We start from the raw sequence: 22,411 nt of genomic DNA, 5'->3' as shown, positions 1-22,411 counted from the left end.
GGAATGAAAAACTCCACAGGACTCTAAGATGGTCAGGTCTTTTCACACAGAGATTGGGATTCCATGTAGGGATTTGAGCTAGTTCTGTGCTAAAATAGTGTTTCTGAAGTATGACCAGGAGCCTTTATTAAAAGTGACTTTAGCTTGAGTCCAAACTCTAGTACTGCAAAAATTAAAAAAAGAAAGAAAGAAAGAAAAAGAATAACATTTTCTTTGTATCTAACACAGGATCAGCTGTAGGGGCTGTTTTGTAGAATTCTTTAAGATTAATTTTTAAAAGGCCTCTGATCAGTGACAAAGGTTCTTCTTAGATTACCTTTCACACATCAGCCTAATGTTTGGAAAGGAGAAGCTATAGAAAGCTGAGTGATTCTCCATAATCTAAGAGCAAACAGAAACGTGTAGTGTTTCCATCTGAGCAATAACTAGCTTTTTGTGGAAGTCCTTGAAAGTAGATATTCAGATATGGACTGAGGATGGGACTTGCCATTGGTACAGAGCCTTGGGAAAGGAAGTATAGGAGTTGAGAAGAAGCACTTAGAAATTTCTTTAATAATTTGTCTGTTGAATCTAAATACACAAAATTTGGGGGCTGAATTGCCTATTTTTAATTTTCAATAATTCTTATTTATTGTGATATATATATACATATGCGTGTATGCTCATCCTACACATATATAATATACATTGTATATAATAAGGAATTACTGAAAATAAAAATTTAAAAAATAGGCAAATACATGTGCATACACACATATAAATTGTTCATGACCAATTGGAGACTAAATAGACAAATAAGACAAGATAAACCACGCACAAAAAACAAAAAAAAATGCTCTTACACCATCAATAGTTTTATGTATTAGGAAAATCCTCCTTGACATTGGTCCAAGGTTAGGGTCAGAGATAGGATAGGGAGCTGACATCTATGATTTCCTAATGCCATGACCCAGTAAACAAGAGGTATCTGTGGCTGATCTGTTTTATGGATAAACATCCACCTTGATAAAAGAAAAAGTCTATGAACTCTCAGCTATTTTTCAGCCACATTCAAATTAATAGGTATTTTGTTACTTGTAGCATAATAATCTGTAGGCATATACATGTCTTACAGTACAGAATATAAGGTCAGAGCTAAATTTTACTTCCAATTCTGCCACTTAAAACATAACTGACCTAGGACACCTAGATCCTCAATTTGCTGTCTCTAAACTTTCACCTTCTGGGAAGAGTGAAACATTTATTTCCTAGGGTGATTTTGAAGCTCAAGTGGTCAGAACTCATATGATATTCACTGTGTTTCAAGTTTATGGTGATGAAGAATTCCACTACATACATTCATTTAGTCCTTACAACAATTCTCAGAGATAGTTACTATTTTCTTTTTTCCTTTAGAGATGGAGAAATTGAGGTAAAGGCGGGTTGAATGACTTGCAGAATTCATAGAGCCAGAGAGCTAGGCTTCAAACCTAGGAGGTCTAGATGAACAGTCTACAATATAAGCCTCACACTTTTTCATAAGTAGTTTGATAAATATTTGCTCTTTGCCCACTTCATTTGTCTTTCCATTATAGATGGGAGTAGGTATTGGCTTCGTTCTGCCTGAACTCTCATATATTTCATATTTCTACTAACAGGGAGACCCTTTGCCTCCACTTCCACACCTGCTGACTCATTTCAGAAGTTGTTACCAAATACTAGAACCAACATATGGTAATATAGTGAAGCTAGGGGATCAGTGGGTCAATTCCAGTTTTTTAGGTAGCTTGATCCTCACTTCATTTATGCAATCATCCATTTATTCAGTAACCATGTTCAAAACAGATCACGTGTTAGGTCTTGTGCCAGATATGGAGAAGACAATTCCTCTTGAATTTTCTGACATTCCTCTTCTTGTGGAGTGTGTCTGTACACACATTAGGCAAAGCACTTTCTTTTTTTCTTTTTTTTTTTTTTCTCTTATGCCAGTCCTGAGTTTGAACTCAGAGGCCTAGGCACTATCTCTGAACTTCTTTTGCTCAATGCTAGCACTCTACCACTCGAACCACACAGCTCCACTTCCAGCTTTCTGGTAGTTTAGTGGAGATGAGAATCTCACACGCTGTCCTATCAGGGCTGGCTTTGAAACACAATCCTCGGACCTCAGCTTCCTGAGAAGCTAAGATGACAGGCAAGAGCCAGCAGCACCCGATTGGCAAAGCACTTATCACATTACAAGTGTGTGAGAGAAATGTGTGATGATCTGAAATTTCTACCCATGAGTGGATATGTCTCCATCATCATTGTATCATGATGTCCAGTGCAATGAAGTCTTTTGGATAACTGAGATTTTTTTTTGAGGTTGTCCTAGTGAGATCAATCATTCCCAGTAATATTTTTTAAATGTCTGAATTGAAGAGAAATGGGAAGTTTTAATTGTCCCTTCTTTATTCTGGATATAAACTAATCACAGGGAGTTCACAGAGGTGTTTGAATGGCAGTTGTATCCCTACTTTTCTGTTTCAGGCACAACAATGATTTTGCTCCAAGATGTCTTTCCGAGTATTCCTACTCATTACAATTTTTTCAGGCAGGCTTTTCTAGGGGTACATGGCCAGATACAAGTCCCAAAATAATAAAAGTACAAATACAATTCCTTCTGGAAGACATCATTAATTGTCTACCCACTTTCTTCCCTGCAAATGGAACATAGATTTTGCAGCTGCTGGGGATCTCATGAACGTGAAGAAAATAGAATCCTCACATGTAGGCGTGAGGATGAATTATGATTAGCTTAGAGTCTCACCTATGACCAGTAAAGGCAAGAAAAAAAGGAGAGCTACTTTTTTTAGAGTGAAGCCTAGAAACGTACAACAAAATTGGGTCCTTAGTGGCATTGTTAAACATCTGAAATAGCACCAGATAAACACGTACCTATTGAGTGTTTTGGTGTGAAAACCAACTAAGTTTCTAGCCATTAGCCACCATTAGTCTATTCCATGTACACAGATATTCTGGGGTTGAGTCACTTCCTGGGGTTCTTTTTTCTCCATTCTCTCACGAATCTAGCCTTTGCTCTTTTCCTTTTCCTTATATTTCTAAAACCTAGCCTTCTTTCACACCTAAATTCAATTAGAGTCAAAAGTAACTTACACGTTGTTTGATCAATAGCCAAGAGAATCAAGAGAAAAAGAAGCCAGATGATTCCACCAACACACACACATAGAGCTTTATATTCATCTTTTTTAAATTCCTTAGCTTCTTAAGAGGCTCAATAACTGGAAAGCTAGACATGAGCATATCCTATATTTGCTATTGCTTATGCACATCATGTGATGCTTATAAAGGTCTTAGATAGACAGACAGACAGACAGACAGACAGACAGACAGATAGATAGATAGATAGATAGATAGATAGATAGATAGACAGACAGATACAGATGTGGCCCCAACAAGACTAGACCTCTTTATCATCATGTCTTTTGGGGCTTGACACAGTGCATAGCACAGAGTAGGCGCTCCAAAATACTTGCTTGGTAGATGAATGAGTAATAACTGCTAATGGATGGGGGTATACACACTTAAGGCCTGAGTGATACACTAAGTAATTATTAGTAGGCGCATGGGATCAGTGAAGTTAAATGCTTGTACTCTGGAGCCACAAGGATAAGGTTTAGGCTCCTAATTTACCAGAAGCAAGGTCACCTGTGCTGACAGGAAGTGTGAAGGCTTCCACTGAGCTTCTGTAAAACTATTATGGTTGTCTATTTTCTTGCTGAAAATACTATTTCTTTAGGTGGCATGGAGAAAAAATATGGTTCAGAACATACAAAGCAGTCATTTAGGCTGACCTGATGCAAATATCTTATTTGGGGAAGCTTCTTTTTTTTTATATTTGGTTTGCATGGCTCATTTTGCTTACAGTTTGAGGAGAGAGAAAGCTAAGCAGATGGCCCGGTGACACAGAGGACTGGAGCCTACGTTGCTAGAGGTTGTAAAAGTGGATCCCCATGGCTGCCAGCTTGGCTGTACTTCAAACAAGTCCTACAAAGAGCAGCACTGGCTCAAAAGGGGGCAAGCACTTGGTGGGAGGCTCTTGAAGAGCAAAGGACAACATCATTACATTCATGGCAGCCTGACTCAGTGCTGGGTCCCAGCCACCAGAACGGATGGGAAGAGGGTTCAGGAAATCGCACTCTGCACCTCATGGAGGGATGCCAGACACAGAGTACTTTGAAAACCCTGACTCCAGAAAAACGACAAATTACCAACAGATGGCGTGAGTCACAGACATGGCGTCCGAATGAGGCATCTGCATACGCAGGCAGAGGCTCTGCCCTGCTGGGCTGAGCTGGACAGACACAGCTCTAGGCCCAGATGGCTTCGAAGGTCACCGGGAGGGACAACAGCCTTATGTGCTCCACTCCTGAGAACTGGCACAGCCTGCGAGCTCACAGAGGCTTCCCAGGATCAAACAAACCAAACTGTCCGTATCAGGTGAAACCTTCCATTCCATTGGGGTTTGTTTCTTCAGGGAAAACAGCAATGTGATGAACAATGCTGAGGGTTTTCAAGAAGATGGAAGAAACCAAACGGTGGTTTTCATTTCATCCTCATCTCTTTCTCCTCTAGAGCAAGTCATACACCTAGGAAGAATTTTGGGACTTTCCCTTGAAGCAGGTGAGAAGACCTCACTGAGATAACCTTCTTATTCGTAGAGTACAGGAAATCCTTATCTTGAAGACACAAGATTCTAAACAAACAGGCCTTGCTTGCTTGCCTGTTTTCCTCCAGTTAATTACTACAAGAGCACAAGAGCAGGTGTGTGTGTGTGTGTGTGTGTGTGTGTGTGTGTGTGTGTGTGTGTGTGTGTGTGTGTGCTGTATGGTTTGAATTCAGGGCCTCTGATTCTTGCTTGTTTGTTGTTTTTTTTCTTGAGACTGGAATCACACCTCTACTTGTAACTTTTTACTGGTTAACTGGAAGTAAGTGTCTCTTGGATTTCCACCTGATTGGCTGATTATGAACTGTGATCTTCAGATCTCAGCCCCTTGTGTAGCTAGGATTACAAAGCCACCAGTGCCTGCAAGTGTATACTTAATGTTCTTCCTTTATTCAGTCATGTTTCACAACTCTCTATGCTTCATCAAACCTAGCACAGAAAAAGCACAGGTTTACTAATCTCTTCAGTGTAGAAAGGCTTTCATGGCAAACTTACATATACTTTTATGCTTTTCTCTTGTTAGTCAGTTTTTTTGTTCTAAGGCCCCATCCATGACTTTTCTTCTACAGATGTATGGGGGGGGAGGGGGGTCCTGGGAACAGAGCATGCCAGAAAGAATTTAGGAAGGGAAAGGTTGTTTTTTATTCTAGAAGCTTATTTCATAGACTTCCTTTCTCACACACAGGTTTAGCTGCTTCAAGTCAGAAAAAAAATCCTATAAATATGTATACTTCCCATGTATTTTTTCCTGCTGTTAATCTATAAAACACAGCCAGATACAAAAAAAATGAAAAAAGCTATCTATATACATTTCAGATTCTTTTTCTTCTTCCAATATTATAAAAACATGGAGCACACGACCTCACAGAAATCTGTTCTGATGCAAGGTTGGTACTAAATTCTATTTAGGAAAAGAGGCGTCTGGAATAAAGTTCTCCCAGTATCTCATCTAAAGACCAGCTTGTCTCCTGGGTTTCCACAGCCCCTTACACAAACCTAGCACCCCACATTGCAGTGTGTTCTGCTACTAGAATTTCAGCTCCTAGTAACTCATCCATCTTTAAATCCCTTGTGCCTAGTACACAGTCTAACGTGCGGCAGACCCTGAATAACTAATGAATGAATGACTATGTGCATGTAAGCAGTGATGTGTAGTTTTAATTAGGGTCCTTCCCCTCATCCCCAAATGGAAATGCATTTGAGCTCAGTGAATGGAACCCCGTGTCACATTCCAAAACCATGTGACTAAAGTTTTGTCATCATCATCTCTGGTGTTTTCCCTCACAGTATACGTCATGAAATATGCACCACCCATTACGAAACGGACTTTCTAGATAAAAGGCCCAAGCATTCTTCTGTTACCCCATTGTTAGTGGTGGTGTTGCTTGAGGTCCTGAAGTCTAATTATCTGGATGAGCATTACACATTTTCCTTACATTTAAAAAATTATTGTTGAACTAGCAGCAGACATTTTTTTTCTCAGATGAAAGGATCCTCATCAAGCTCTATCTGATGGATGCTCACAGCAGGTACCCCATCCCCAACTAAAAAAAATCTCTGTGAAAACAATAAAAAAGAAGACTGGCTAGATGAGCTTTCTCCAAATGCCCCCTAATGTTTATTTCTCCAGTAGTTAAACTTATTTTCTGTCTAAAGACAATGACTCCTAGTCAGAGCTCAATCAATATTTTCTTCTCCTTTGAAACAAAGCTGCTGAAAGGCCTTTGATACTCCCTAACAGATGGGGGAAGTTTGAAGGCAGGATTTTCTCTTTCCTTTGTGACGCCCTTTCAGGGAAAGCTCCTGGCCATGTCATGGATCACTTTCATCTGCTTTTAAAGAAGGCAATTGACAAAAGCAACAGGATCCAATCTCACTGTTGAAGTTTTCCAGGGCAAAGTTACTGCTTCTTCTTTGATGAGGCTGATGATGAGATTATGAAAAAGAAATCTCTCACCCTTGGAAAGGCAAATTGACTTGTGCTTTATTTACCAGTGGGAAAACCAGTCAAAGTCTACACCTTCTCTCCTCACAGAGATCATGTCATTACCAGTGCACAGCAGGATGAGGACTGAGGGGGCAGGGCCCAATGGAATGTCAGAACATTACTATGGGCACCCAGAGCACCAGGGACAGTGCAGAAGGCAGGCAGTCTAGAGCTGGCTTCCAGCAGTATCCAACTCGCCGTATGGATTCCTTTCTTTTGTAAAGCAAGAAAAACCATAACGAATGAACTCATTAAACTATGAGCATGACAGAGAGAGACAATCATAGATGTTTATACCTGGCACAGCAAAATTAAGGCGATTCCCCAAGACCCATAAAGAGAAGCTGTCTTCACTATGCTGTTAAGCCAACATCCGTTCCTGCATCGTCTTATCTCTAATTGGAGCAAAATAGATTCATCACCCAATGTCATGTCATCTCAGGACTTGGTTTTGAAATTCAAGAAATATTAGAATTTGATATTTAAATTGAAGATGTTGAGATTTAAGAACTGGCTGCAAGGCCAGGCAGAGTTACCCCTGTGACCCATGGCAAAGGTGATGGGATTGGAGTCATTTCATGCTTCAACTACTTTCTGGGCTCTAGAGAACAGGGGTTTGGGTAGCAACTAACATAGGAAAGACATCAGATGTTCTGGAATGAGACTGGCTACTTTACCAGGAAGGTCAAGAGAATATAACTTGCCACCTTCTCTAACATTTCTGTTATTCCAGGAAAGCTACCTTGATTAAGTCAACAGCATTTCAAACTTATACTTCAGTGACAATTTAATGAGTACTTTCTATGAGTACTGTGAGAGATATAAAGATGAAATATTATATCACCCTATATTTGAATCATTTATTACAAGCTGGCACAGTATTGTTTATCAGGAACATTCAAGAAATATCTACTGGGTCCATTTATTTCTAGTCCTACATTTTTAGATGAGAAAACTAAAGCCCAATAAGTTTAAGTGATTATCCCAAGGTCATGCATATTTTATATGAAAAAAACACCCAGTGCTTTAATTCAAACAGGAGGTATGAAAATTAACTATATATATGGAGTAGATTTTATTTCTTGTTGATTGGAATGTAGAATTGTGAGATGGAGACATGGTAACCATCAAACCTTTTCCCCGTGGTTAACACTTATCAGAATTCATTGTCGTATCTTTATGGACCTCCACATAAATAAGAACAATTGAGGGGCTTGGAATATAGCCAAGTGGTAGAGTGCTTGCCTCCCATACGTGAAGCCCTGGGTTCGATTCCTCAGCACCACATATACAGAAAAGGCCAGAAGTGGTGCTGTGGCTCAAGTGGTAGAGTGCTAGCCTTGAGCAAAAAGAAGTCAGGGACAGTGCTCAGGCCCTGAGTTCAAGCCCCAGGACTGGCAAACAAAAAAGAACAATTTGTACCTCTACTTACTTAGCATTTTAAAGATGGATTCCACATTGATCACTTAATTTTCCTATCCTAAACATAATATACATTATTCTAATACCTATTATTATTAAAATTCAACAATGAATGACACGTTATTATTTTTCTTATTAGTGTCAGGTATATCCTTATTATATATTAGTTATTATACTTAATTCCTCTATCAGTAGGAATAAATATGCTATCACCATCCAGAGTAACACATACAGACAGGGGGAAATAGTGAGTATTTTAAACATGCAAGTAATATAAACAGATTGGTATTTTAAAGCTTTAGGATGAAATGAGAGAGGTGAGGAAATAAGTGTTCTAACAATAAGCTAGGAAAAGCTCTGTTGAAATAAAAGAGACATTAAGGTCAGGAAATCCCTCTAAAGTCTCACGTAATCTCATTTGCTTCCTCACTAATGAAACTGTTTAAGTGGGTTGTACTTGAGATGTCCTTATATCATATAAACCATGAATATTCTTCCATATGCTTAGAATCAAATATTTTTCTGAATATCAAAAATATCAAAATCATCTCTAAATATAAAAATGTCCAAATAATAACATTACTTTAAAGATATTAAGAAAAAATGGCTTTGCTCTGAGCCTGTCTATCTTCTATCTCTCTCTCTCTTTCTCCATCCATCCATCCATCTATCCTATTCTATCATATATAGCAATCATTATCTAACCTAGCTGTATCATCAGTATCTATCAACTATCATCTCAATCACATCTGTCATTATCTATGTATCTATTAAACAGTATTCATCTATCAATCGTCTCTCTAGCTTTCTGTCTTGTTTTTGTTTGGGGCGGAGGCAGGGTGTCTCTGTTTTAGGCTGGCCCCAAACACTAACCTTCCTTCTTCAGCCTCCCAAGTACTGGGATTGCAGGTGTACACCACTGTGCAATGCTTCTGGTGAGTTTTAAGGATTAAATTTCACAGGTAAAAATGTAAAACCTAAAGGTAAATAGAGGAGAGGGAATTGATAGTAGAGTTTCGAAAATGCTTTGTTGGCATTCCCAACTGGTGACACATTCGTTGTGGAATGCTTCTTTCACAGAAAGAGAAACCAAAGGCTCTACTTGTACAGCACAATTACACAATGAACTGCTGTCAGAGCCAGTTATAACTTCATTCTCCTCAGGCTAACTCCTTCTTTTTGGAGCCAAAGGTCTTCCAATATTAGCGGGGAGAACAACTACTTTTAAGTGCTTTGCTCACATTGCAGGCATGGAGGCCCAGTGTGAGCAGGTCCTGGACTCAGGCTTTGCTCCTAGTGGAGGCCCAGAGTCCGCTTACAGCCACATTCTGAGCAGGGTCACAGTTCCTCCCACTGGCCCCAAATCTGCATTTCTACCATGGCACTGGTGTGATCCCACATTACCAAAAAAGTCTTTGCCAGACATCCTGCTAAGCAGTACTTCACACGTCCACAGAAGCAGCTTTTGCCTTTTGGAGGGAATAAGAATTGAACTCTTAAATGGAGACCAAGTTGGTGTTTCATACCGGCTATCTTGAAAAGGGGGAAAAACATACTTTTGAAAAGCTAGCACCACACCTACATCAGGAGGCAGATGAAGGTTACTTTTATTTTCCCATTTTCTCAGACCACACCTACCTTTGGACTGATTTATTTAGTGGTGCACTGGTAGCACTCCCCAAGTCTAAACCCGGGAAACCAGCTTGTTTATACAACAAATGCGGTCCAGATTCCCCAATGGCTGCTCAGCTTCTCTTGTTGGATTCTCTTGCTGCCAGTGTTCTTGGAATACTTGTGTGTTACCCAGGCATGGTTGAAGGGACAGCCTTCCTAAGCCATATTTTGCCCCCACTTAACCCTTACCTTCCCTTGACCACAACAGCTGTGGTCAGAGATAATACTTCTCTCAGGAACAGTACAGCCTGCATATAAATAGGCATGGTACAAACAAACAAGGAAAGCCTTAAGGGCAGTTGTAAAATTAATGCATATCCTACAAAATTAAGAACACTGAGGGGGCTGGGAATATGGCCTAGTGGCAAGAGTGCTTGCCTCATATACATGAGGCCCTGGGTTCAATTCCCCAGCACCACATATACAGAAAATGGCCAGAAGTGGCACTGTGGCTCAAGTGGCAGAGTGCTAGCCTGGAGCAAAAGGAAGCCAGGGACAGTGCTCAGGCCCTGAGTCCAAGCCCCAGGACTGGCAAAAAAAAAAAAAAAAAAAAAAAAGAACACTGAGGGGAGGAATAGCATTGGGAGGTATGGGGAAGAAAGAAGAAAGGGGTGACATCAATCAAGATGAGTTATATATCCCATAAACTGATTTGTCCAATGGTAACCACTTTGTACAGCTACTTGAAGACAACAAAAATATAATTTAAAAAAGAGAAAGGTAAACTATGAAAAAGCCCAAAGGTAAAGAAAAGAGCAGAGGTTTTCAGAGCATATTCCAAGGAGTCTTTGTGGGTACTACAGAGTTATAGGAAGGGCCTGAGACTTTAGGATGAAGGAACACCTGAGAGGAAGAGTAAAGTCTAGACACGATTCAGCAGTCCAGCTTTACATACAAGAAGCTGTTTCACTAGGACTTTTCTTTCCAAGTCTTTCCATTTCCTTATGAATGGGCAATGTCATTCTTTCTGATAGAGGCATAGAATTCCATTGTGTATGTGGACCACATTTTCTTGATCCATTTATCTACTGAGGGGCATCTGGGTTGGTTCCACATTTTAGCGATAGTAAATTGTGCTGTGATAAACATAGTTGCGCTGGTAGTTTCAATGTGGTCTTGCATGTGATCCTTTGGGATCATACTAAATGAAGTGAGCCAGACCCAAAGAAACACATACTGTATGGTTTCCCTCATTGGTAATAATTAGTACATGTCAAGGCTAGCAGAAGATCACAATAGTTCAATAGCTATGTACATATGAACATGTAAGATGATGCTAAGTGAAATGAACTCCAAGTTATGGAAATAATTGGTTTATCGTTGTTATTATTTTCAACATACCATGTGAAACTATGCTTTTGTTCTTTTGTCTTTCTTCCCCATGGTTTTACCCCTGATGTCACTGTAATTGATTTTGGTAACCTGGGTATTGTATATACATTTATCAGAACTAGGGACTGGAAGGGGAACATCAAAATGGAGAGACAAAGGGTAAAAGGTGAACCAATGCAAGAGCAATACGCTATAAACCAACTGTACATCTGGGGGGGAGGGAACAAGGGAAGGGTGAAGGTGGGGAAAATATGAGGGAGGAGGTAACAAGTTGGATAAGATATGTACTCACTGCCTTCCATATGAAACTGTAACTCCTCTGTACATCACTTTGACAATAAAGAAATAAATTGTTTAAGGAAAAAGAAACTGCTTCACAAGATGTTTCGAAGGCTCTCAAGCCACGCGTGGTGGTAGATGCCTGCCACCTCACTACTCAGAGGCTGAGGCAGGAGGATTTACTAGATAGGCTAGCCTGGGTTACACAGTAGGACCTATTCAGAAATAAATCACAACCGGAGTGTTTGAGATCATTAGTCAAGAGGAAAAGGGGGAGCTAGAGATGGGGAGGGAAGCTAGATAATAGATATCTAGCAGATAATGGGGGACACTGTGGACTTGAGAGAATAGCTGAGTCTCACTAACATGGATCACCAAGAGAAGATGCTGTTCTTCCTGCAGCCCATCTGCCTGGTTCTGGGTTCCTGTGGTTGGCTGTCCATCTTTACAGTAGACCGCTGCCAGCCCACCTGCAGCTCCTCTAAGGCCTAGACATTGAAGGCAGGGAAGTAAATGCTAGAGTTCTGTTGAAAGAACACTAAATGATCTGTGAGGGTTCTCCATGGGAAAACGGTTTAGCCCAAAGAGAGCTCTAGTCTTTTGGCTAAATCGGAAGACATGACTTCTCCATGGTAACGGTCAGAGTTTTAGACAGGAAAGTCTGTTTTGTTTGTTTGAAGAAACCTTCAACCCTTTACCTGGTATCTCATGTATACCAGGCCCTGAATACTTTGTTGATAGACTGAGTATAATTGAAGGGGCAACTTCATTAGAAGTCCATCCTTGTCAAGAGTATTAACATAGCACTGAAACAGCATTAGGTTAGCTGTGGAAACAAGACACCAGCTGGCCTGCCCGGACAGCCCAAAGTTCCCAGAGAGGGCCTATGAAGGAGCAACCCCTTGGTACTCCTGTACTATTTTAGTAGTCACCTAAGAAGTTAATTTTGTTATTCACACAATAAACTTACATGAATCCGAAGATTTAGCATTTTAAATTTAATACAAATTAGCTACCTATATTTTTCCCTTCCAGAAACCCATGCTGAGATAAAGGTAAGGTAAAACATTCACAGGAGTTGCTAGAATTATTTGAGTAATTGTCTTATGCAGAGAAAAATATTTCTGGAATAAAAAAGATTAAGGAGAAGCAGCTCTATAACTATCGTTTTTATGAAAGGACTAGACAGATGTGACTCTTTACCTTTGCACTAAAAAAAGAGAACTATTTTAAGTTCAAAAAGTGGATAAATGTTGAAACTGAAAAGGTAAACTCGATTCACTCATGCACCATTTTATGGGATTCACAAGCAATTGCAAACAGTTGTTTTGCAAGTGAGCAGTTTTCATGTAGAGATACGAATCAAAACTTTCTTTGAAAGTTAATAAGCATTGTCCAAAAAGAAATGTACTTTTTACCTGACTTACATAACTGTAACCCTTTTGTAAACCAACTTTATAACAACAATAAAAACATTAAATAAGTTGATAAAAGCTTACTCCTTTAAACACAGATATTCTCTTAAAAACCAACTTTGTGCCTTTTTTTAATTTGAATAATGAAATCATTTTATTCACATTTGGTTGAACTTGTCTCCCTTTCATGACCTAAAAATGTATTGATTAAGATATTATAATGGATCCATAAATATACATAGTCACTCAAGAGCTGCTGTCTCCTTTTACATATTATAAATTAATTTTCAGTAAGATGACTAACTTGTATAAGCTGCAAAGCTAAGTCACTGTTTTTTTAAGTTAGTAAATGCAATTTATTAATTTTTTTCAAATTTTTATTATCAAACTGATGTACAGAAAAGTTACAGTTTCATACGTTAGGCACTGGATACATTTCTTGTACAGTTTGTTACCTTGTCCCTCATACCCCCCTCCCTCCTCCTCCTTTCCCTTCCCCCCGCCCCCACGGAGGTGTTCAGTTCACTTACACCAAACAGTTTTGCAAGTATTGCTTTTGTAGTTATTTGTCTTTTTTTACCCTGTGTCTCTCAAATTTGGTATTCCCTTTCAATTTCCTACTTCCAATACCAGTATATACGGTTTCCAATATACTCAGATAAGATTACAGAGATAGTGTAGGTACAACCACAGGAAGGTGATACAAGAACATCATCAATAATAGAAGCTACAGATACACATAGGACATTGAAAGTAGTTACGACTGTTTCCATAACATGGAGTTCATTTCACTTAGCATCATCTTATGTGTTCATAAGGGTATAGCTATTGGGCCTTGTGATGCTCTGCTATGACTTGCCTAAACCTGTACTAATTATTCCTAATAAGGGAGACCATAGAGTCCATGTTTCTTTGGGTCTGGCTCACTTCACTTAGTATAATTTTTTCCAAGTCCTTCCATTTCCTTACAAATGGGACAATGTCATTCTTTCTGATAGAGGCATAAAATTCCATTGTGTATATGTAGCACATTTTCCTGATCCATTCGTCTACTGAGGGGCATCTGGGCTGGTTCTAGATTCTCGCTATGACAAATTGTGCTGCAATGAACATTGTTGTGCTGGTGGCATTACTGTGATTTTGTTTGTGGTCTTTTGGATAGATACCCAAAAGTGGGGCTGCTGGGTCATAGGGGAGTTCTATATTTAGCCTTCTGAGGAATCTCCATACTGCTTGCCAGAGTGGCTGAACCAGTTTACATTCCCACCAACAATGAAGTAGGGTTCCCTTTTGGCCACATCCCCTCCAACAATTGTTATTGTTAGTTTTCTTGATATATGACATTCTTACTGGGGTGAGATGGAATCTCAATGTTGTTTTGATTTGCATTTCTTTTATGGCCAGTGATGTAGAGCATTTTTTCATATGTCTCTTGGCCATTCTCATTTCCTCATCAGAGAAGTCTCTTTGTAAGTCTTTAGCCCACTTGATGAGGGGGCTATTGGTTCTTTGCGGTTTTGTTTTGGAAAAAGGCAATTTTTTTAGTTCTGCATATATTTTAGAGATGAGGCCTTTGTCTGTTGAATGTCCGGTAAAGATCTTCTCCCAGTCTGTGGGCTTTCTGTTTATCTTGCGAGCTATGTCCTTTGCCGTGCAAAAGCTCTGCAGTTTGATGCAGTCCCATTTGTCCAACCTTTCTTTGATTTGTAGCCTTTCTGGGTCTTTGTTAAGGAAGTTCTGTCCTGCGCCAAGGAGCCCAAGTGTTTCTCCTACTCCTTCCTTTAGTGTTTTCAGGGTGTCTGTTTTGATTTCAAGGTCTTTAATCCATTTGGAATTGATTTTGGTGCAGGGTGATATATAAGGATCTAGTTTTAGTTTGCTGCATGTGTTGAGCCAGTTTTGCCAGCACCACTTGTTAAAGAGGCTATCTTTCTTCCATACTACTGTTTTAGCTCCTTTATCAAAGATTAAGTGGGCGTAGTTCTGTGGGTTCATTTCTGGGTCTTCAATTCTGTTCCATTGGTCTTCAGGCCTGTTCCGGTGCCAGTACCAAGCTGTTTTTATTACTATAGCTTTATAATACAGCTTGAAGTTGGGTATTGTAATTCCTCCAGCACTGTTCTTTCTGCTTAAGAGTGTTTTTGCTATTCTAGGTCTTTTATTGTTTCATATGAATTTCTGGATTGCTTCCTCTATTTCATTAAAGAATGGTGTTGGGATATTAATGGGTATTGCATTGAATTTGTAGATAGCCTTTGGCAATATTGCCATTTTGATTATATTAATCAACTTTGTGCCTTTATAGCTGTAAAACAAACATGCCAAGAGATAGTAGAGTCATATAAATCAGATACAAATTTGCATCTCAAATCAGGACAGAGGCAATTCAAAGGTGCTCTAAAACATTTTGGCAGGCAGCCAAGAACCAAGTTAAATTTTTTTTTCTACATACTGAGTTATAAGCAAATACTGGCTTTTCACTATAGGCATAAAATTTCTCTTTCTATTTTTTTCCTCAGCAAATAATTACTATTTATGTAAAGATTCAAGAAAAAGTCTTGGAGGGGCTGGGAATACGGCCTAATAGTAGAGTACTTGCCTCGTATACATGAAGCTCTGGGTTCGATTCCTCAACCCCACATATATAGAAAAGGCCAGAAGTGGCGCTGTGGCTCAAGTGGTAGAGTGGTAACCTTGAGCGGGAAGAAGCCAGGGACAGTGCTCAGGCCCTGAGTCCAAGCCCCAGAACTGGCAAAAAAAAAAAAAAAAGCCTCAAGAAAAAAAGTCTTGGGTAGTTTTAGAAATTTTATGTTCACTACTACATTTAATTAACTAATAATTTTTAGAAGTTTTTATTATATTAATGTGGTTGTGCCAAAGAGGTACCATTTATCAAAGCAGTTTATGAACACAATGCACATTGGTCAGCGTCACCCCTTCTCAGTATTCTCACTCCCCTTCCACTCATGCCTTCCATTACTTCTCTTAATTTTGGGGTATATACAAGGAATTCTTGGCTGCATTTCACCCCCACTTCCTCCTCTTGTTCATCTGCCCCTCGCCCCTTGGCTCCATCACTACTTTTAATTTAAATACTTTAAAACCTCGATCAATATTTTCCATGTTTTAATTTAAAAGAGGCAAAATAAATAAACATTCTAGTCATATTCTTACGATTTGTTAGTAGTACAACAGAGTTTTATGTGAAAATTTCATAGATCTGTATAGTGTATTTGACCAACTTGCTATAGTCCATTAACCCATCTACTGCCTCTCCCCCTTTTAAGGCAATTTGGTAGGTGTCATTTCTGTCTCATATGTATAAATAATCCATTAAGAGGATAAAACAGTTGTTAACACACATGCATCCAATACTACTGTTTACTAGCACTGATAGGCCTCAGTATGACAATAGTGGGAGATTTCAATAACCTATTTTCATCCATAGAAAATAAAATCATCAACAAAGAAACCTTAGTTGCTGTAGACCAATATTTCACAGTACACATTCTTCCCAGCAGCTCATGGAACTTTCTCTAAAACAGACCAAATTTTAGGATATAAAGCAAGTCTTGTCATATTCTTTAAGAACTTTTGGTTACTTTTGATGGCAGAGAAAGTGTCCAATTACTTGGAGGGAAGAGGTAACTTTCATTCAGTCAACAGGCAACGCTGAGTTCCTCTTTCATCACAAGTGTTTGAAGTCAAGAGGCAGGAGCCATATGCATTCGCTGTTTCTCAACCCTCTCCCCCACAGGATGTGAAGTATTAGCCTTGAGTAAAACATCTAAGGTACAGCTCCCAGATCCTGAGTTTATATCCTAGTACAACACCCCTGTCCCCAACACCACACTCTTGCATCCGTGCACATACCAATGCAGGTCATTGTAAGTTAAAATCACCCTGAAGACAGTATGTTCTTACTGTCCTAAACAGACAAATATGTTTCTTACTGTCCTAACCAGACAAACATAGCTCCTATCTTATTGCCAGAAGCAAGCAGTGGTGGTGGGGAAGGAATTGGGAGACAAAAGAACAAAGGGGGAGGGAAAGCATTTCAGATTTTGATTTCACTTACACTAGAAAAAAATTAATTTATTCATGAGAATTTAATTAAGGTCTTCTCACTGCTTCACATCGTCACGCGAGAGGTAGTAAGGACCAGTAGACATCATAAGTCATAAGTGGATCTCAAACTTTTATCAACATCAAAGTTATCTGGACTTCATTAACTGGGGGATCGTGTCAGCATGTATTTCTAGGCCATATCTTAAAACCTTGTGGCTCAGAAGGTCTGAGATGAGTGGTGAAAGTATTTAGCATTTTCTACCCAGGGCCAAGCAGATGCTGATGTTGTTAGCCTCGTTAGCCCAGTGTGAGAACTGCTGATGTACACAGGATGTATGTTAGACAGATGCTGGCTGACTTCTCCCATTTTCACAATTACCATGGAGCATACACATCCACTAGGACTCTGTTGCTTATGGAACTCTGTAAAATGATTCAACAACATGGCTTCAAATAGAGGTCCAACTTTTTGCCTCATTGTCTGTGTTCTGAATCCAGCCTAGTTTAATATTTTGGAAAATGTTAGCCTTTTCTGTACGGAGCAAAGTAAATATTTTGTCAGTTGTTAAGGATGAGCTGCAGAGTAAGACCTACAGATCTCTCCAAATTCAGCAGGAAGGCTTGGCGAAGCTGTGGAACTTTTTCCAGATTGTGATTTGTAATGTATTTCAGGAGCCAGCAGAAATACCAACCACTTGATCTATTAAGAAAAGGCTGAATGAACCTTTTCACAGCAGAATATTTTTTTCCACACCAACTCTCATTACCCTTGGCAAAGGAAGGAGAAAGGAGACCAAATGCTTTCCTGTCAATAGGATTTTATACAAGCATTGTTTTCAAACGAAGAACTTAGCTGCAGAAAGCTTGAAAATTGGAGGAAATTAATTTTTATTTCAGAAATGGCTTGACCATTGACAAAACTAAGGCTCAGCAAAGTTCAAAGTCATTTGCTAGAGAAGTAGACAGTGGTAGAGCTGGGGCTGGAATAACACTTACAGGCTCCTGACTCCTGAGCCAACACTTCTCACCACAACACATCACCTTCGATGTGATCAGAAGCCAGTGATTTAAAAAACAAACCAACCAAACCCAAATATTGTCATCAATGCAGTTTATGCTATATTTTCCCTAAAATTTCCTAAACCAATTGGCTATGCCAGCTGAGAGATCAGATAAAAGGAATCCCTAGAGGGTCTTAAAAAAATCTTTCTTACTAAATATTTCCTAATGTATCTGTTCTATTATGGCAATTTGGAATTCTTTAACATTCTATGTGTGTGTGTGGGGGGGAACTATAGAGATGTAATCATCATTGTGGTCAAATTAACATTTTACATAGGAGCTACCTGAGGAAATCCTATAGTTTTGGTGTGTCTCCTGAAATTTATGTGTTAGAAACTGAACTCTCAAAGTCATTGAAGGTAGTGGGGTGGGGCCTTTGGAAGGTAACCAAGGTCAAAGGTTAGGGTTCCATGGTGGTATTTGTGGTTTTAGAAAAAGACAGACATGAGCTAGTCCAGCCAGATGTAGTTGTGGGACGCCCTTTTCTATTTTATGATGTAGCTAAAAGGCTCTCAGCAGCTTCCCACACCATGTTATTGGACTTCCCAGGCTCATAGCCTTGGGCTAAATAAAGCACTCGCGTGTGTGCTCTCTCTCTTCTCTCTCTCTCTCTCTCTCTCTCTCTCCACCCCCTGTATCTCCCTTATTCCATCTATGATATTCAGTAACAGTAACAGAGACAATCATTGAAGACAGGGAAGATATAGAGGGGGCAAAGGATCTCAGATATCACCAGGTTCACACATGTCATTGTAAATGAGAAACTGAAGCCCTCGGGAGATAAAGGACTTGCTGGGCTATTCACAATCTGTTAAAAGACAATGCTATAGCCTGACCTTAGTTCTCTTGCTGTGAATTGTTCTTTCTACCTTATCACCCTGTCCACGGCTGTACCATGAGTTGATTTAAGCCAGAAAATCACATGCTCCACTGTGAGCCTACATCCAGAAATACTGAATCTGTTGAACATCAAGAAAGAAATATGGCCATCAGCAGGTGATATTTCTTGAGTGATTTTCCCTATGCCAAGTGTTGTTTGAAGCACTTTCTATGGATTTATTACATCTCATCAGTTATGCCGTTGAGGAAGAAAGATATTAGAAAGTAGGGAATGCACATTAAGGTTGCAATAAAAAAGTGCATGAAATAAAAAAGGATTTATAACTATTTTTCCAGGTTACCCTACTGGCTACTAAATGTGATAGTCCAAGTAAGGGATTTAGAATAGTTGTTGCTTCACAAAGCATACTACACATTATCTGCTGTTATCACCTTTTCCCATTGTTTAAATGAAACAGAATAAGAGCTTCAGCTCTAGATGAAAAATTATGAGCCACCCAAAGTTCAAACACTGATACTATTGGTGGCAGCCAGTTGCCACTGGTGGAGACCGCAAGACAGTTTGAATGAAAACGTTTCCAAAGGCAAGAAACTGAAGTCACAGATCCTAAACAACAGAACTGAACAGATTTTTATTGGGTGGTGGTTAAGGAGTTCAGAAGGTTCACCCATCATCTCCTCAACAATATCATATTCAACTTGGAGAGGGAAGAGGATATGGGTGTTGAAAAGCTCTCTGAGTGAAGACAACAGCCAAGTGCAAAGACAAAGCCAATTATTCAAAAGCAGTGGTAGGGACCAAGTTTCCCTAATAAGTGTCTTACTAAGCAAAAGAATATCGCCATTACGGGGCTGGGAATATGGCCTAGTGGTAAAGTGCTCACCTCATATGCATGAAAGCCCTGGGTTCGATTCCTCAGCACCACATACATAGAAAAAGCCGGAAGTGGCGCTGTGGGTCAAATGGTAGAGTGCTAGCCTTGAGCAAAAAGAAGCTCAGGGACAGCGCTCAGACCCTAAGAACAAGCCCCAGGACTGGGAAAAAAACAAAACAAAACAAAGAATATTGCCACTACGTGAAGCAATAACAACAAAGGACCCATGGTAGATAAACTATCCTGACAGGTATTTACCAGTGATTGATTTACTAGGTGCTTCCTACAGAAGCCAGATGAGGATTATCTAAATCGGTTCAGAACTGATGGCAATCATTCACTCTGCAACCTGGAAGCTGGAGAGAGTTCACTCTGCTTTGATACTTGTCACTGCAGCAATGGAAAGTTACATGAAGGGAGATTTCTGTCTCATAAAAAAAAAACCTCTGGAAAGACTAAAAGTATCTACAAAATGATTTTCTGTCACTCAGATGTATATGAGCAAAGAAAAGCCAGTAAACACTCAGAGGATAAATAATAATTGTCACCATCTTCATCACCTTATTAGTATTGTATCAAGTTGATACACCTCTTAGTTAGAGTTGAAAATGGTTCCATGGGTAGAGGCTAAATGTTAGTCAAGACCTGCTCTTGGGTCAAATTTGAGTTTGAATCCAGGTTCTTGCTGTTTTCTGATGTGACTTAAGAGTTGCTAACTAAACCTCTCTGTGCTTCAGTTTCTTCCCCTGTATGTTAGAGATGATAATGACTACTTTCCTGGCTCATTGACACATTATCCATATACAAATAAAGCACCCACTGTGGGCCAGACACTTGTCAGAGTGCTGGGCAACAGATGAGACAGCCAAGAGGAAGCCCACACAAGCAGAAATCTATGGGAATAGAAGAAATCATTATGTAGAGAGTAATTAATGTGGAGATCTGGAAAAGGAATCAAGTTTGGAAAAAAATGTTTCTCTTAGGTGATATACAAAATAAAACCTAAATTAAGAGAAGGGGCCAGCTTTGAGAGGATCTTGAAGAGTGACTTGCAAAGGCCCCGTGCCTACTTTCATTGCCAGCTGCACAGCAGCTGTGCTATTGTGTCTGAAACTACCCTGAGGAGGACAGCTCCTTTTCCTCTAGAAACAGTATAAATTCTGGCACAACAACCAAGTTACAGAATCAGCCTCGCTGACTGATGGATATCTGTGGGAAAATGCATTGAAGAAAGTGTGATTCCATATACAGAATTCAATTAGCAAGGGGACTGAAATCATGTCACTTTCAGAAAAATGGATAGCACTAAAGCCACAGTTAGAAAGACAGTATTGTATGTTTTCTCTGGTGTAGAATTTACAGAACAAATTTACGTGGAAGTAAAAGAGGACGATTAGGGTTATGGAAGGTGAAATGCATGAGGGAGACGTGGAGACAAGAAAGAGCATTAGGAATTGGATCAAAGTACATTACATACCTCTATGAAAATATTACAGTGAATCTGTTCCATCAACCAATCTGTTGAGGCAAGACATACTAATAATGAAGGGAAAATAATGAAAACATACTAAAGTAACAGTGACATGCTGTAGTTCCTTCTATTGTGCGAGTGCTTACGGAGGATGGGAAACAGGAGCGGTGCAGAGCAGCAGGTGTTGAGTCAATACTGCTCTTGTGCATGTCGGCTAGGGAACAAACACCGATCCATAAACACAGTCAAACCACCTTCTTAGTAGCCCTACTTCTGGGAATCTATCTTCAATAATAAAAAACATATTTAAAAAAACCCTCTATCCATCAAGATATTTGTAGAAATAGTGTTTAAGGGAGTAATTTAGAATGGGCAAAAATATTTCAATTTGATTAAGTGAATAATCAAATATCTAACATGAGCTCCATAAAATATGGTAAAATTCCATTCCTTAATCACAATCACAACTGTGACAGGTCGGGATCAAATATATTTCCTAAGTATTTATGTGTTGCAGTCTTGGCCTTCAATGCAGGGATGCTCCAATGTCGAGCACTGGGGAAAGGTCTGGATCTTGAGGGGTGTGGTCTCATCATTAGTGCATTTAATTTGATGGGCTATTGGAAACGGTGGGAATGGAAGAGGTAAGATCCAGTTGAAAGGAGTGGTTCCTTGGGGTCTATATCTTAACCCCAGCCGGTTCTTAGTCTTCTCTACCCCCTCATCTATGTCTCCTCCATGAGGTGAGCTGTTTTGCTCCACCATATGCTTTCTGAAATACTCAGAAGCAAAGGATTCAAGTGACCATGGGTTGGTTGACACCAATGAAACTATGACCCAGAATAATCCTTTTGTTCCATTGTGGTTTGTTTTTCTCAGACATTTTGTCACAATGATAGAAAGCAGGCTAACAAAATTTAATAAACTATGCAGTGTTTGGAATATCATGCAATCATATGGAAGGAGGCATGAGACACTACAAGGTGAAATGAATGTGATATATAAAATTGAAAAAGATAAACAGAATCGTTATGTTTACCACAATATTTTCGAGAGGGAGAAGGCAAATGAGAAAGCCCAGAAAGAAGTGAACCCAGGGCTGGGAACATGGCCTATTTATTGGTAGAGTGCTTGCCTCCTATATATGCAGCCCTGGGTTCGTTTCCTCAGCACTACATATATAGAAAAAAATCCAGAAGTGGCGCTGTGGCTCAAGGGGTAAAGTGCTAGTCTTGAGCAAAAAGAAAAATAAGCCAGGGACAGTGCTCAGGCCCTGAGTTCAAA

The 22,411-nt window shown here is 39.5% G+C and overlaps 1 protein-coding gene across 2 annotated transcripts in view; it reads right to left on the bottom strand.

Annotated features, from left to right (window-relative positions):
- Window positions 1-22,411, bottom strand: part of Aig1 (androgen induced 1) — a 210,876-nt gene that overhangs the window by 70,530 nt on the left and 117,935 nt on the right. The window contains exon 4 of one of the 2 annotated variants that reach the window (XM_048354212.1): window positions 774-1,001. The exons of the other annotated variant lie outside the window; for it this stretch is intronic. Within the exon in view, the coding sequence (XP_048210169.1) occupies window positions 984-1,001 (18 nt within the window). The 3' untranslated portion in view covers window positions 774-983. Of the gene's footprint in view, window positions 1-773; window positions 1,002-22,411 lie in introns of those variants that run through there. 2 annotated transcript variants of the gene reach the window in all.

The sequence above is a fragment of the Perognathus longimembris genome, chromosome 9 (genome assembly GCF_023159225.1).
Source record: "Perognathus longimembris pacificus isolate PPM17 chromosome 9, ASM2315922v1, whole genome shotgun sequence".
NCBI classification, from domain to species: domain Eukaryota; kingdom Metazoa; phylum Chordata; class Mammalia; order Rodentia; family Heteromyidae; genus Perognathus; species Perognathus longimembris.
The sequence above is the reverse complement of the archived record's forward strand: the minus strand, read 5'-3'. Positions and strand labels throughout refer to the sequence as shown.